This window comes from Pyxicephalus adspersus, chromosome 2, assembly GCF_032062135.1.
Source record: "Pyxicephalus adspersus chromosome 2, UCB_Pads_2.0, whole genome shotgun sequence".
NCBI classification, from domain to species: domain Eukaryota; kingdom Metazoa; phylum Chordata; class Amphibia; order Anura; family Pyxicephalidae; genus Pyxicephalus; species Pyxicephalus adspersus.
This window is the reverse complement of record NC_092859.1, coordinates 46,807,532-46,822,456: the sequence shown is the minus strand read 5'-3', so window position 1 is coordinate 46,822,456 and position 14,925 is coordinate 46,807,532. Positions and strand designations below refer to the sequence as shown.

Here is a 14,925-nt window from a genome sequence, read left to right as displayed (position 1 = left end):
CGTGAAGCAGGAGAAATGCAGTTCAGAAGATTAAGTGCACCTGTCAGTGACTCCTAAATGATGTCAGAAGTATTTTATACTGATGCTATTAATATAAGTCCAATGTCTATGGACACAGGCTTTCATACTTTAAAGTCTATTTTAGTCACTTGCCTGCTGCTTTCTGGTAGGCCACCGTTTTTTTCTAGTCTTCTGATAAGCCTTGTGCTCTTTAGAATTTTTCATTAGTTTATTGGTTTATTACACAATGTATAGTACATAGACAAAGGGGTCAATGAAAAGTGCATTAAAAAGAGGTTTAGAATAGGAAATCTTTTTAGATTTTTAAGATTTTCAGTTTCCTAAACTCTATATTAGTTTTGCCAATCTCTCAGACTTTTTGGCTAGAAATCAGGCTAGAAATATAAAAGATTCACTAACCTTTTAGAAAAGTCTTCTGATACTATTGGTCATCCAGATTTTGTTTCAGCTTTTTATTACACAAATGTCATTCAATGGGTATTAGATAGCTTGACAACTCCATAGGCCTTTTGGAACATAATTTTACTTGTGCCTATTGAACTTGTTAAATTTACACATAGCAAATTTTACTCATATATTTTGCTGAGTAAATAAATCAAATATTTATTTCCTGTCATCCTCTCCTCTCCTTCCTATAGTCCTCCTGACGAAAAGGGAAGTTTATATTAAGATATCTTTTCAGAGTTCAATCAGAAGTAATGTCTTACCTCTTTATTATGACGTATTCAGGCAAATCTTCATGTATGCTTGGGAAACAGATTGGTGTTAGAATATACCGTATTTTTTGCCGTATAAGACGACACTTTTTCTTCCCCAAAACTGGGGCGGGGGGGGGGAGTTAGTGCGTCCTATACGACAAATGTGTTATAAAATAATTAAAATAATATACTCACCCGATACCGGATCCTTCATGTGTCTAAGGCTGCATGCAGCGTGTCTCTTCTCTCCTCTGCCAGCATCGTTTCTTCTGTCTGAAAAGCAGAGCGAAAGAAGCCAGCACAGCGCCACCTGCTGTTCCCTGTCCTAACTGCCGTACAGTGGAAAAAAAGCAAAGAGTGATCAGAAGGGGAATTTGAATGACACAGAGTGATCAGAAGGGGAATTTGAATGACACAGAGTGATCAGAAGGGGAATTTGAATGACACAGAGTGATCAGAAGGGAATTTGAATGACAGAGTGATCAGAAAGGGAATTTGAATGGCACATGAGTGATCAGAGGGGGAATACCGGTATGAATGGCACATGAGTGATCAGAAGGGGAATAATCTTTCAGAATCTTTTTTTTCTAGATTTTCCTCCTTTAAAATTTGGAGCGTCTTATACGGCGAAAAATACGGTACATAAGGGTACCTGGAATAAAATATTATAGCTGATTTAAGAAACGCCTTGATCTGTCTGAGTATAACTAACCACGTGTATATTTATTCATAAAGTGTCTCTTAACTCTTGTAGCAATTTATAAATTCAGTCCATAAAAGAACCCGGCAATATCAAGACTCTATTTTAGGAATATTACAAAGCTATTTTTTTTCTTCCATGGTAAAAATGTGCTTAGGCGAGTCATACAAATTAATATTTTCATTTCAGTGTTTTATGCTTTGCTTTTATTGCCTTTTTCCTGAGTGACCTTCTTGAAAATGTATCTTACATATTTTAGTGCACCTTAATAGGCTATAGCTTCAAAATGGTACTCCCACTCTCTTCCTTTTAGTCAAGCAAATCCACATTACAATAATTTATTTTGATGGAGAGAACAGCTCATAATATGAGAAACTCCATACTTAGTATCCACACAGTTTGGGTTTTCTCACTGAATTGGGTTTCTATGAAACAATAAAAACTGTAATAAACTATCTGATTTTTTTTTTGTCAACGGTTGTGTTCACTAAACTACATTTTGTTACTTTTAGCTTAGTGAACTGATCCTTTACTAATTATTACCCATCTAAACAGGATTATGTTGTTTAGTAACTCGTAATTTATGTCAAGCTGAACTTTTAGTTTGTCAGCTAAATTTTGTATATTCCAGATGCCTAAAAAAACGTCTGCTAAATCTTACAGTATTTTTTCTTTAGAAAGCCATCAGGTCTACAGAGTAGAAAACTTGGTTACTAGTCTGAAGAATAGGCCTCTTGCACTTTTTCATGGAAGCAATAGTCTCTCTGCTGAGGTCTTACATGCCCCTTGAGTCTGACCTATAGATTTCAAATCAACAAAGCTTATGCCCCCTACAGATTCATTTGTTGGACCTCTGCAGAGAGGTTGCTGCGTTAAGTCAGAAATAAGAGGTTTTTCTCTGCAGAAAGCTGGCAGGTAAATGACTTTCCTACTCAGCCAGTGATTGATTTATACATAAAATTACCAACTTTGCATAACTACTGCTCGATGATGTATGGGGGTTCTTTTACACAATTTTTACCTCTATTTATTAAAAGTTTCAAAAACAAATGCCATCCCTTTTCTACATAGTCACTTACCTTTGCAATTAATTTTTCCTAATACCATGGCACTCTCAGACAATATCAATTACTACTCCTCCCGTCCCCACAGTTTCCAACAAAAATATAAAAGTGCAGAAAAATTTTGAAGACCCTTCTTATTATCTTCAGATTGACTTGATATCTAAAATGATGAGTTCAATTGTGAGGTGTTTTGATACATTTGTTCATAGGGAAGCAAAAAATAAAATTCCACCCTTAAAATTTAATGTATTATTATTCGCTTTAGGTATGCAAGTGCAAGTTCTGAATAAATTGCTCTTTTTTTTAGTGTCCTTTCTCATAATGATTTAATAATGAGAAGGTCTGCCTTCATTGACTGCCTTCACTAACTAAGCATTCTCAGTGATCTAATAGCAAAAAGGTATCTTGTCTGCTTTCCTTTTGATGCAGTTGAGCCTTAAGGTGCGTACACACTTCCAATTTTTATCGTTCCAATCGAACGATGAACGATCGATTGGGCAAAAAATCGTTCGTAAAAAAGTAACCAACGACGCCGACGAACGAGGAAAGTCGCTGGAAACGAACGACCGGACCGACGGATCGGATTGGACGACGATCGTTGAACATCGTTCGTGTGTACGGTCGTTCGTTGATCGTCCATGTTCAGAGCATGCGTGATGAACGAACGTCCGTTCGCTTTCCTGTCGTGCACATAGTTCCTCTATCGCTCAAACGATCGTATCTATTGTGTGTACAATATCTACGAACGATCGTGTCGTTAACTCTATGTGCAGGATCGGTGCTATACGATCGGTCGTATATATCGTGCATGAACGTTCGTCGTTCGTTTTCCAACGATAATAATTGGAAGTGTGTACGTAGCTTTAGAAAGTAACTCACCAAAGATAAAACCCCTTTTGCAGGGGATGCCTGTAATTTGACACATGTCTAATCTAACTTCTGAGAAAAGCAGTGAATCAATCACACAAGCAGGGAATAAAGGTGCGTACACACTTCCAATTTTTATCGTTCCAATCGAACGACGAACGATCGATTGGGCAAAAAATCGTTCGTAAAAAAGTAACCAACGACGCCGACGAACGAGGAAAGTCGCTGGAAACGAACGACCGGACCGACGGATCGGATTGGACGACGATCGTTGAACATCGTTCGTGTGTACGGTAGTTCGTTGATCGTCCATGTTCAGAGCATGCGTGATGAACGAACGTCCGTTCACTTTCCTGTCGTGCACATAGTTCCTCTATCGCTTAAACGATCGTATCTATTGTGTGTACAATATCTACGAACGATCGTGTCGTTACCTCTATGTGCAGGCTCGGTGCTATACGATCGTTCGTGTATATCGTGCAGGAACGTTCGTCGTTCGTTTTCCGACGATAATAATTGGAAGTGTGTACGTAGCTTTAGATTTCTTAGGGAGTTCTATACACATACACACCACTGAAGACCTCTATCCTGCTGTATTGCAATATTTTGTATTTCCCATCTCAGCAGTTTTAGAAAATCATTGACTACTGAATCAGATACAAATGTAATTTTTAAACATTTATAACAAAGCTTAATGCAAGAATATAAAAACACAGATTAATACACCTCAGTAATCATTAATAAATCAATAAATGTATTTTCATCAATGCAAATATAACAAGTGATTTGGTAACCCCTCAAGGTATTATGGAAACAAATCGAAGAATGGCCCCTAAATAAAATAAATCTATCATGCATCTGGGAAATGGATATGTGTGTGAATGAATAACATATAACTGAATACATGAACAAATACATAACCTTAGGTGTGTAGGAATGATTTTGAAATAAGGTACCTTTCTTGGTTGACTATTTATTCCAGATTTTTCATTCATTATTTTCTAAATTTCCTGACTTTCAATATCTGTGTGCTCCCTACAACTCTAGCAAACTCTAGCAAATCATATACAGTTGCTTAAGATATATATGCACTATATGCAAATTATTAGATAATATATGCAGGAATACATTACTTTATAGGAATAATAAAAGAAAAGAAAAGTTAGGAATAAAATTGGAATAAGATTAATAACTAAAAATAGACGTGCCATTGTTGCCAATCTTCTGAAATTCAGGTTGGCTGGATGTGCTGGACTTCAATATTTTGAATAACTGAGAAGGAGAATGCAACTTCAAAGGGCAGACTAATGCTAGAAGTACTGATCTGCATACTTTTTAAAGGTCAGTAACTCAAGAAGTAATTCTATTGGATCAGCACAGGAGCCACGCAACTAGCATTTTAAAAATGAAAAGTTCGTAATTGCAGCTTTTACTTACTGGTTTCTTTTAATCATCAGGCTTCTATTTGCTAACAGTCATATTTTAATGCATAAGTTGATTAATGTATTTATATATAAACTTGCTGAATGTAGTAATCACTTTCCTGACTGATATGTTTAAAACTGCATATCAGCAGGAATTTAAATAAAATATGACATTTTATCCTGATGGCTAGATATAGAATATTGGCAGCTGCTCAAATCAAGTTTATTTTGTACTTTTTTAGCATATGTCCCCCATATGTGCGACAGCAAATTATTTGATAACATAATTAGCAGGATTATTTTTGAAAAGGATGTGCGAAAGCTGTTAATTGGATTGTGTGGATGTAATTAATTTAATTTAAAATTATATGGCTTGATAGCAATTTTACTGACCTTTTTAAAGCTCTGCCTAAGAGTGGTACAAATCGGGCCTGTCATATCTACCACTAGATGGCAGTGTTTTGTTATTTATCATCTATTTGGAATTGTTTCATTACCCAATTTCATTTTTGTGCAAATATAAAGCCACATGAATCAGAATTAATGGTTGTCAAATAACACAGAGAAGCATCAATTTTTTCAACTCCATGAAAGAAATACTTGCATTCATTTATAAATGCATTATTTGCAGTAAAATGGCAATTTAGAACACCATGTTACAGCTTTACACTTGATGTCTCATTTAGAAGAAAAAAGCAAGAAGCTTACAGGAATAGTTCGGTGGATACACTGAGCCGGCTTTCAGCTCAATTGGTAAATGAAGATTATTTATAACTATGGTAAAAGCAGAATATCATCAAAAGCTGAATATTTAAGTACAACTTATTATTTTAAATCATCTAATGTAAAGAAATCAATTTTTTAATTTACTAGTCATACTGCAGAATGTTTTACCCAACTGCAGACTTGTATTACATAAAATAAATCTTTTACTTTGAGCTACATGGCAGTTGACAGCCATGGTAATATACGTCATGGGATAGTATGCCGTTGCAGTAAACCTAAAATCTCACTTTCAAGTGGTACTTCTATGAAGGTGCATTACTTTTGGTGTGTCTGTGGTGCAGTCCTAATGCCAAAGTATAATACTTATGCTGCATATTTATGGCAAGTGGCAGTGAAACCCATCCCATGCTCTGCTCTCCATGGGTTTAGGGGAAGGAGTTTATATTAAGTCCTCCATATTAAACTAGTAAGAGGTCCAAAGAAAGGTAACAACATCGGTATGACTAGCACATTGTAATACCACCAGTACCTATAGCCAGAACTTTATTTAATTTTTGTAAGAGTGGGGAAGGGTTTGCCCCCTCTGTTTATTCTGGTGTTCATTGTCAGCAAGAGTTAAAGTATATGAGAAAACCAGATTTTGGAATATCACCAAAACATAGATTAAAATTCTTCCACTGGAAATGTGTGTTTTCTCACTTCCAGATAGGACAAAAATGGAAAACAAAGACCTTGTAAGCTCTTTAACCCTTATTTACTCAATCCAAAACTGTAAAATCAAGTTTTGGTGTTTTGGAAATACTTTAATTGGAATATTATTTATACATTAAATACTAATGACAAAGACCTGATATTTATTAAAGACCTACGTATAGAAGTGAACATGCAAGGCAGAGCAGCAGACATATTTAAATCATCTCCCACCTGCCCATTGCTCCATTCAGAGGACTATGGGATTTAGGCAGCATGTGGCTCATATCAATAATGCAGTGCTGGGTGTTGGCATAGCCAATTGCCTGGCACCAGCAATGTCACATGGGGATCGAAGGAGAGACACTAATCCACTGTAATACTAATTTTCACTATATACTGGAATTTTTTTTTACTTTAACATTAGTGGTAGGTGTTTGTGGAGAGCATTGGTTGAGCAGGGAATCAACATACTCTTCTAACACTCCTTTGTGGTTCTGCCAACTTCTTGAATTTCTGTTTAATAGAATAAAAGAACTGTTTGTATATTTGGCACAACCAGTTATGGGTTTCAACCAACACTAAATAACACTTTACCAAAGCCTCTCCCGGTTGCTATAAAGATAAAAAACAAACATAAATGACTGTTATCTTCACTCATAATACCTATTTGAGCAAACTACAGTGGATAAACACATACTTCCCCAGAGGCCAGTTATTTTTTAAAAGCGCTAACAACAATTAAGGAAATAAGAAAACGCTATACACAGTGATTATAACTGTTCACCTGTTGTAACTGATCATCCCAACAACCTTCTATATGTAGTCCACATATGTAGAAACACTTATGCTTATCTGTATTAATAAGCAGTAATAGCTACCAATTGTTTCTAAATTGCAAAGGTAGTTCGGGCAACAAGTCCATTTCAAATGACCTTTTTTTTGATCATGAAAATCCTTGCTTTTCGGATTTTTCATTTGGTTCTAAGTATTCATGTTATTTAGCCGTTTAAAGTTAACTTTGTTTGAAAGATGTATGATAAATCAGGATGAAAATGTATTATGATAGGGACAGATAGTGTACATTATGAAAGGGACAGGCTGTGATTTAGTTTAGTGTAATAGAAAGACTGTGAACTAGGAGCTCTGATCTGGGAGCGAGGCACATCAAAGTACTTCTGCGGATTTTTTCTTTGATATAAATACACCTGTGTTTGAAGATGTCTGCAGATGTCTTAGCAGCCACCAGGCAGTAAATTTGAAACGGCAAAAGGTTAAAGATCCCTGTACAGCTCTGAGTGGACAGAAGAAGAAAGAGGAAAAACTGATTATTTTTGGAAACTTGATTTACCAAGGTATATTAGTATATGAGTATTCTAAAACTATAGCACCTATTTGATTAGCCTATAATTTGATTAGATTGTAGAAAATATGGAAGCTTTTTTTTAAGTGGAAAAAAGAAAAAAAAAAGGATGTTTCTCATGAGAGCCAATTAACTTGACATTTCTCTATTTGACTAACAAAACAATCAAACCTGGTTTGTTGCTTTGTGAAACCAATTTTCTCCATTACACTTTTAGGTGTTTTTATATTGGTAATTCAACAGTTTTACTTTGACTCTGTGTTTTCCATTACACATGTTATTCTTTTTAAACATGTTTGTTTAAAGTTCACATGCCTGTGTGGGAATAAGAACCTGTGTTTTTAAGTTTTGTTTTTTTTTGGAGGGGGAATGCTCTCACTTTTATGAGGCCAAGTATAAAAACAGTCCTTGGGGACACAGGCTATTATAAAAACTTGCTAAGCAGCAATTGACACACAGCACAGGGATGCTGGTTATAAATTCCAATCTTTCCTGTGTTCTTGTTTTTTAGTGCCTATAAATGCCTAAAAGCAGCAATGTGTTATAAAGCTTTGACATATGCTTCCAGTAGAAGGTATCCAGACATAAATGTCCTTAGACCAATAGTGGTCAAACTACAAACTATAGGAGGCCTCGAGCGTTTCTCTTTATAAGAAATGGCAACTTATTATTAGAGCTTTTAGAAAAAAATTCTGTGGATATGCTATAGGTGTGGATGCTGTAGGAGATATTAAAAACATGTGACAAGAAACAGCCAGTGATCACTTCCACTACAGCCCATTTGCAAATCACTGCTTCCAATCCTACTACAAATGACTTGGAGTTGGATCGCAGGACAACAAATAAAGAGTTTTATGTGACTCCTTGGCAGCAAGTTGGGCATTAATTCCATTATTTCTTACCTTCCAATACCTGGCTGCTGTAATTCTTTATGCATTTTGCTATTATCTTTTATACAGGGCTTTTCTAAAACACATCAGATTTTCATTATAACCAAGCCACCTGCAAATCATCTCCATTTAAATGTAATTAAGGATGAGTGTATGCAAATTGGTCTCATGCAGAGATATGCTAAAAATCTTGCCAGTTGGGGGTCACTAAGAGACTGGAGCTAGGAAAACACTATTCTAAGCAAAATTCAAAGAACACTCTCTGGGGAGGAACACATAGGTTATGTGTATGATTTCATTGTTCTGTCCTGCTTTGTTTTTATAGATAAAGCTTCCCAATACTGACTGGTCACCGCAGAAGACACAGAAACCAGGCCTCAAAAGGTATATTTATTCAGCGCTATTGTCATTTGCCTTTTAATAAAAGACAATGCATTCTCTGGCACTGTATGAATAATGCATAATAATTACACATGGAACGGTATGATTAATAATGATTGTACTATAAAATGTTTTTCACTGTGCAAAGGGTTGTTAGAATACGTGCTAATAGCTAGAAACAGCATACGGGTTCTGAATTTGGCAATCTCTACTCATACAAGCTAAAGAACAGGGAGCTATATGAAAAGTGACATGGCTACTTTTTTTATTTTATCTATTATTTAACTAGCCTTCAATAAAGAAATTGCAATCAATTTAAATTGGAGGGAAGCTTTTTACACGTATTCCATGTGCGTGGCTAGAAAGTAAAGTAAATGCAATACTTTTTTGGATAGATAAGAGAAAACTTGATCAGGTTTTTTGTTATCTGTGTCCCATTCCAAAAATGTTCCTTAGTTCCTGTTCTGTAAACTCAATAGAAAAATCTCCAAAGTTGATAGAAAAGCCCCTTCCTAAGCAGTTGTTGTGGGATGAAGTGCCCCTTTTGGAAGATTTTGACTATATTTCAGTTCCAGAGGCACATTCAGCCCTGGTGACAGCAGCCAACATAACAAATATACAAAGTAAATCTACATAACCGGGATGCATGTATTAAAACCTGACAGGCATCCTAATCTTTCCCTTCCCTATCCAAAACTATAAAAATATACTTTAAACAGCATAAGGGTATGAAAAAGGGTGGTGGTCAAGGTGGGTACTGTGCTTCATTCTTTTAAAGAAGAACTATAGGTAGTGGAGGAGATTAGATTTAAACGAGAAATATATGGCACAAGTATCACAACCTTTTAAGATTAGTTTAAGAGCAGGAACACATTAATGTATAAGATATTTTTTAAATATTGTTTTAAAATTACCATTCTTCCTTCCCACATAGAATTTTCAAATATGTTTGGCTGAATGGTTAATTCAGCTGTGTGTGGAACATTCTGCTGTTGGCTTCATTACCATTCTCTTCCATACTGAGAGCCCCACCTGTTATAAAGCATCTGTGGTTTGCTATGCAGGTACAAAACTTGTTGTTGATTGGTATCCAGGAAACCCACCCACTCTTTACCTTGCTACACTCCAGAGTCCTATTAGGACTAAACACACTATCTGACTTCCACTGTAACCATTAAAAATTACCACAATCTGCCCAAAACATATATTTTGCTCAGGACCCCTTTTTCTATTTAAAAAGAGGGAATATGGGGATGACCATGCCAGAGAACTGTAATGAATTTGCTGTATTTAGAAAGAATGGACACTAATGCTTGCCTAGTATCTCTTTAAATGTTAGAATGAATTGTTTTGTGCAAATTTTTTTCTTTGTTCATGTTGATTGATTTGATTTTGACAAAAAAGACTAAATATACTGTTTGTAGTCACTTCATATTGCATATGAATATTTTCCATGTTTACTGCATGCAACCAGTAGGTGGTGCGATTAAAGCAATTCTGTTTTTTACTATTTTGCTGAGCTGGGGCACAACTACCATTTATTGATCTCCATGGCAAAATTAAAATGGGGCCCAAGCAACCTCTTGGACATCTGCCAGTGTCATTTAGGGCAGTAGTTTTTGGTCTTAAAATGGATGTTCAGCTAAAACACTTTTCGTGGTTTGGGGGTTATCTTTCCAACAAATATTGACAGGAAATGATTGTACTTCTGCTGCAGATTTTCTCTTACTTTCTGTTTGGTAAAACATTGTCAGCAGAACAGAAAGTGAGTGTAAATCCTTTAAACTGAGCCAGATTTCACAGTAGTAACTAGACATGAGTTCTAATCTTTACTTCAAGGGTCAGCAAACTTTTTTGGCCACTAGGCTATTTCAGGAGGTCAAGAAGGCACACTAGGCCGGACTCCCTTTCGAGTCCCGCCCTGATGGCTCTCCCCCCCCACTAGGAACCCCCTTAAGGGAAATCCCTCTCCTCTGCAATGCATACGAAGGGGAGGTAATGTCCCCTTACCCCGGCGGCGGGAGGCATAACAAAGAGGCTCAAGACCCGCATGCTGGTTGCCGACACCTGCCGACCGGGATTAGCCGATCGACCAGGGGGGGTGTTAGGCCGGTACGGACTACTGGCTAGGCTGTATCTGGCCTAAAGGCTGGAGTTTGCTGAGGTTTGCTTTACTTAGTGGTTCCAGAAGTAGAAAAAAATATTTTGGTTTGACATATATTTTAACATCATTTATGGCAAAACATTGATAGGTTGAAGGAGAGCTCGCCTTCTAGAGCAGTTAGTAGACTATTAGGGCTCAGTGTTGTGGATAAAAATAGCTAGAGAAAAATTGCATACAGTGCAGGTAATAAACTTTAAAGCTGAAATTCAGAATATGCTTGTCTATGTGCTGCACTTTCCTATAATGACCAGGCATCACTTCTCTCTTTGTTTGTGCAGAGTGACTGGGTGTCTGCACCCTCATCTAGTGTTCTATATTTAGCCTGGGGTGGGTGGGCCTGCTGGGTCCCTTCTAAAAGGTACACCTCCACCAGTGATGGTGTCACTACTACAAATACTATAAAAGTATTTAATGCTTAATTTAATAAAGTTAATTTATATTTTTGTGGCTATTAAGAAATATATGTTCATGGAAGTTTTTGTGCCTGAAGGCAAGTTTTAAAGTGGTACTAAACCTAAAAAATACAGGCAGGCAGCTATTGCAGAATGGACAGGCTAATATCTGTTCGGCAATAAAGCAAACCTTTCATGGGCAATCTTCTGTATAATGTATAGTAAGCTGTGCATGCACTTGTAATGGCGCAAGGAGAGGTGAGTTTAGTTCCCCTTTAAATTATTCCAGTAGCTCGACAGGGTATTTTGGCATCTACTGATCTTTTTTAGTATAACATTGTAAGGCTTTGGTGTAAATTCTAAACTACTGTTTTAACTGTTATGGCTCCTGTGAAAAATTACTATGTAACCCTAATTCAAACTTTTTTGATTTTTGTACTGACGTTATTTGCACAAATTTGTGCCTGGTGGAGAGCTAAAATTAAAAATAATGATCAGACTCTGAGAGTAGTAAAATTTGTCGCAGATCTTATGTGTGTGTGTTGGGGGGGGGGGTTACTGATTCCAACAACATGATCCCATACACTTTCTGTGCAGCTCTTTTATAATAGAGATTTCAGATCTCTGTTTCTGAATTGGATCAGTGTTATCCTAACATACATGTATTTGTTTCCCCAGCAACCTCTAGGTGGGTCTCCCCACTCCTAGGTTCCCTTGAAGCTGCGTGGGTTGCCTAAAGTTACACCACTGCTGCTGAGTCACAATATAAAAATGTTAGAAAAAATTACTTTATAAACTAATGCATGTAAAAAAATGAAACAAATGAAAACTCTGGAGTATTCTATTAAACTTTACCCTGTTCTTATTCCTATATTGGCAGCTGTTAGGCACAAAGAATGTTGCAGCGAGAAAGTTTTGTGAGTCCTGATATGAAAGCTTAATACCTGCTAAACATTTGAGTTTGAGTTTCCATTTTGTGGAATATTCACAGTTCTGTTAGCCTCACATACTATCATAATTTATCCATATGTAAAGGTGTAGAGCTTAGTGGTTGAGGTGAATTTTAAGATGACGTTCCAGAACGCTGCAAAAGCCTAAATATTGGACCATAGAACAAAATTTCTTAACCATTTATGCCATACAAAAATGTTCTTCTGTTCCTAATTATTACTAAATTGTGTTTATGTCATGGGTTACTCGTTCAAATGTGGATGCTTTTTAAAAGGTTTTTAAACTCCTCATGCTGGTAAAGCCCAAATTTTGCCATTTTTATTTTAGAACAATATAGGGCAGGGGAGAGTTTAGACTTCTGCTTGGGTCTCTATTGGAAACATTTCTCTATTTCCTGTTTATTTATTTTAAGTGTTAGATTTATGACTTTATATGAATTAGTCATATAAAACATATATATCAGAGAGGACATGAGTCGAAACTTTTATCATATTGTATTGTTATCTGTTTAAAAAATTTGACTTTAAAGAGATCTCCATAATCTTTACTATAAATGCTAATACTGAGAACTACATTATGAACATTTACTATAGTAAATGTTCTAGCTAATAGATATGGGGAAAAATAGAAGTGGCTATTCCTGGGTCAATGTATAGTCTTATGAGACTGGGCATGGAGGTTGTCTTCCATGCCTTCCATCATTCCTTTACTTTTATGAGTGTGTGTGAAGTCTGGCAATTTAAATAAAAGCCTTGTGGATGCTATGTTTCACAAAGATCATGCTTTATCCATGATGATGTATTTTCATGTTAGGACAGGTTAATGGCACAAAGCACTGCACTGCAATGTCCATGGTTTAGTGCATGAAGCGTTGTAATATACCTACATTGTACATTATGTACTATGGTTTGCTGTGGCACATTACAGAGCAGGAGCATTGTGAAGGTGTGTTGATAAAGCATTACTTTAAATTTGTTTTTTTTTTAAAGACGAGCTTTAAAGGAAAGTCGGCAATGAGCCATGCTGGGCAAGAAAGGAATGGGGAGTGAGTCTATTGAATCATTTAGCTGTGAAGTTTAAGCTTCATCTGTTCAGTTTAGTATTCTAAAGCAGTTAAGAGTATCTGGTTAGTGTGCCATCTGCTGGTTGCAAATCATAAACATGAAATCTATATATGCCATTTTTCATGTTTATCTAAATAACAATAATTATGCAATATGTAGCCTTATAAATTCTATTTAATAATAACACATTTAAATATGAAGAAAACATGTTTACATTGCAATAACAATACCAAAATGAAATATTTTAATTGTAACTTGGGAACAGAATTTAAATATCTTTTTTTGTTCTTGATCTCCAGTTCACAGAGTCTTGAAGATCTTGGAACTCGAAAAGGTGTGAAAAAAGATCATGACAGACTACGTACACTAGTTTCCCCAGCTGGTCTGTATATACACATTACCCCTCTCCAGTGGTTTTAGACCAGTTCAGACAATTCCCACACTAATCCTTTTGTGTATGTCCCACATGCAATAGTCTGCAGTGGTCAGCTCAAGCTGTATTTTTGCAACAGTTCACTACAGGAAGGATAAAATTGTTTTTTGATGTATTACACATTACCTGTGAGTCCACAAATGCAAAAGTTAACAGGGAGTCATTCTCACATCTTGCATCTAGATCAGTCAATGAGAGTAAATGACCACAGCAGCTTGTCCAAAAGAAGACTGCACTGAGATTATGTTGTTTATAATTGGAAAATTTTGGGATACATTGTGTTCTAAAAAAAGGTTTGATTTTTAAAGAAAAGACCCTTAATAGAACTCAATAAATAGGTGTAGGTGGAGGGTAGCATGATTAATGTTGTGTGTAAATACAATACCCTCCCTCTGCTCTACTAGTCAAATGTAAAAAAAGAAATCCCTAACTGTCACATACCCCCATTGTAATCATACATAGGAGTATCCTCTTCTGTAGTTTAGTGGACTAAAATTTTAACATGATTTTCTTAAAGAATCATTTCACCCTTTCTTTGCCTGAAACATGCATTGGTGGCCAAACAAATCGTTGATTGATAGGGTTTTAAAACAACTGCACCATGTAGTTTAGAGTTTAGGCCAAAATCCACCAGGAGCCATGAAGTTTGTTATTGCATGTCTCTTTTGTCAAATAGTTCTACCTCCTGGTGTTTTTTCAGTTTAGGTCTGCATTAAAATTGGTTGCTGTCAGGCTTAATCTTTTTTTTAGGCCAACACTAAACTAAGCCGATTTTGATAACACTATACAAAGTCTAGAATAATCCAGGTTCCTTCTTTTATTTCTAAAGAAAAGAGCTGTTTACTTATTTCCACCTCTTGACTATAGTAAAGCTGCGTACACACGTCCAATTTTTATCGTTGGAAATGAACGACGAACGAACGACCGATTGGCCAAAAATCGTTTGTAAAAAAAAGTAACCAACGACGCCCAGGAACGAGGATAGTCCTTGGAAATGAACGTCCGGACCGGCGGATCGGATTGGACGACGATCGTTGACCATCTATCGTGTGTACGGTCGTTCAGTGATCGTGCATGTTCTGAGCATGCGCGATGAA

The 14,925-nt window shown here is 36.3% G+C and overlaps 1 protein-coding gene across 3 annotated transcripts in view; it reads left to right on the top strand.

The window, feature by feature from the left end:
• The window catches only part of LOC140323520 (protocadherin-10-like), a 51,949-nt gene that overhangs the window by 28,762 nt on the left and 8,262 nt on the right, over nt 1-14,925 (top strand). The window contains exons 2-3 of one of the 3 annotated variants that reach the window (XM_072400680.1): nt 8,769-8,827; nt 13,695-13,729. In XM_072400680.1, the coding sequence (XP_072256781.1) occupies nt 8,769-8,827; nt 13,695-13,729 (94 nt within the window). Of the gene's footprint in view, nt 1-8,768; nt 8,828-13,694; nt 13,778-14,925 lie in introns of all 3 variants that reach the window. The other 2 variants (XM_072400679.1, XM_072400681.1) reach the window with 2 other exon arrangements.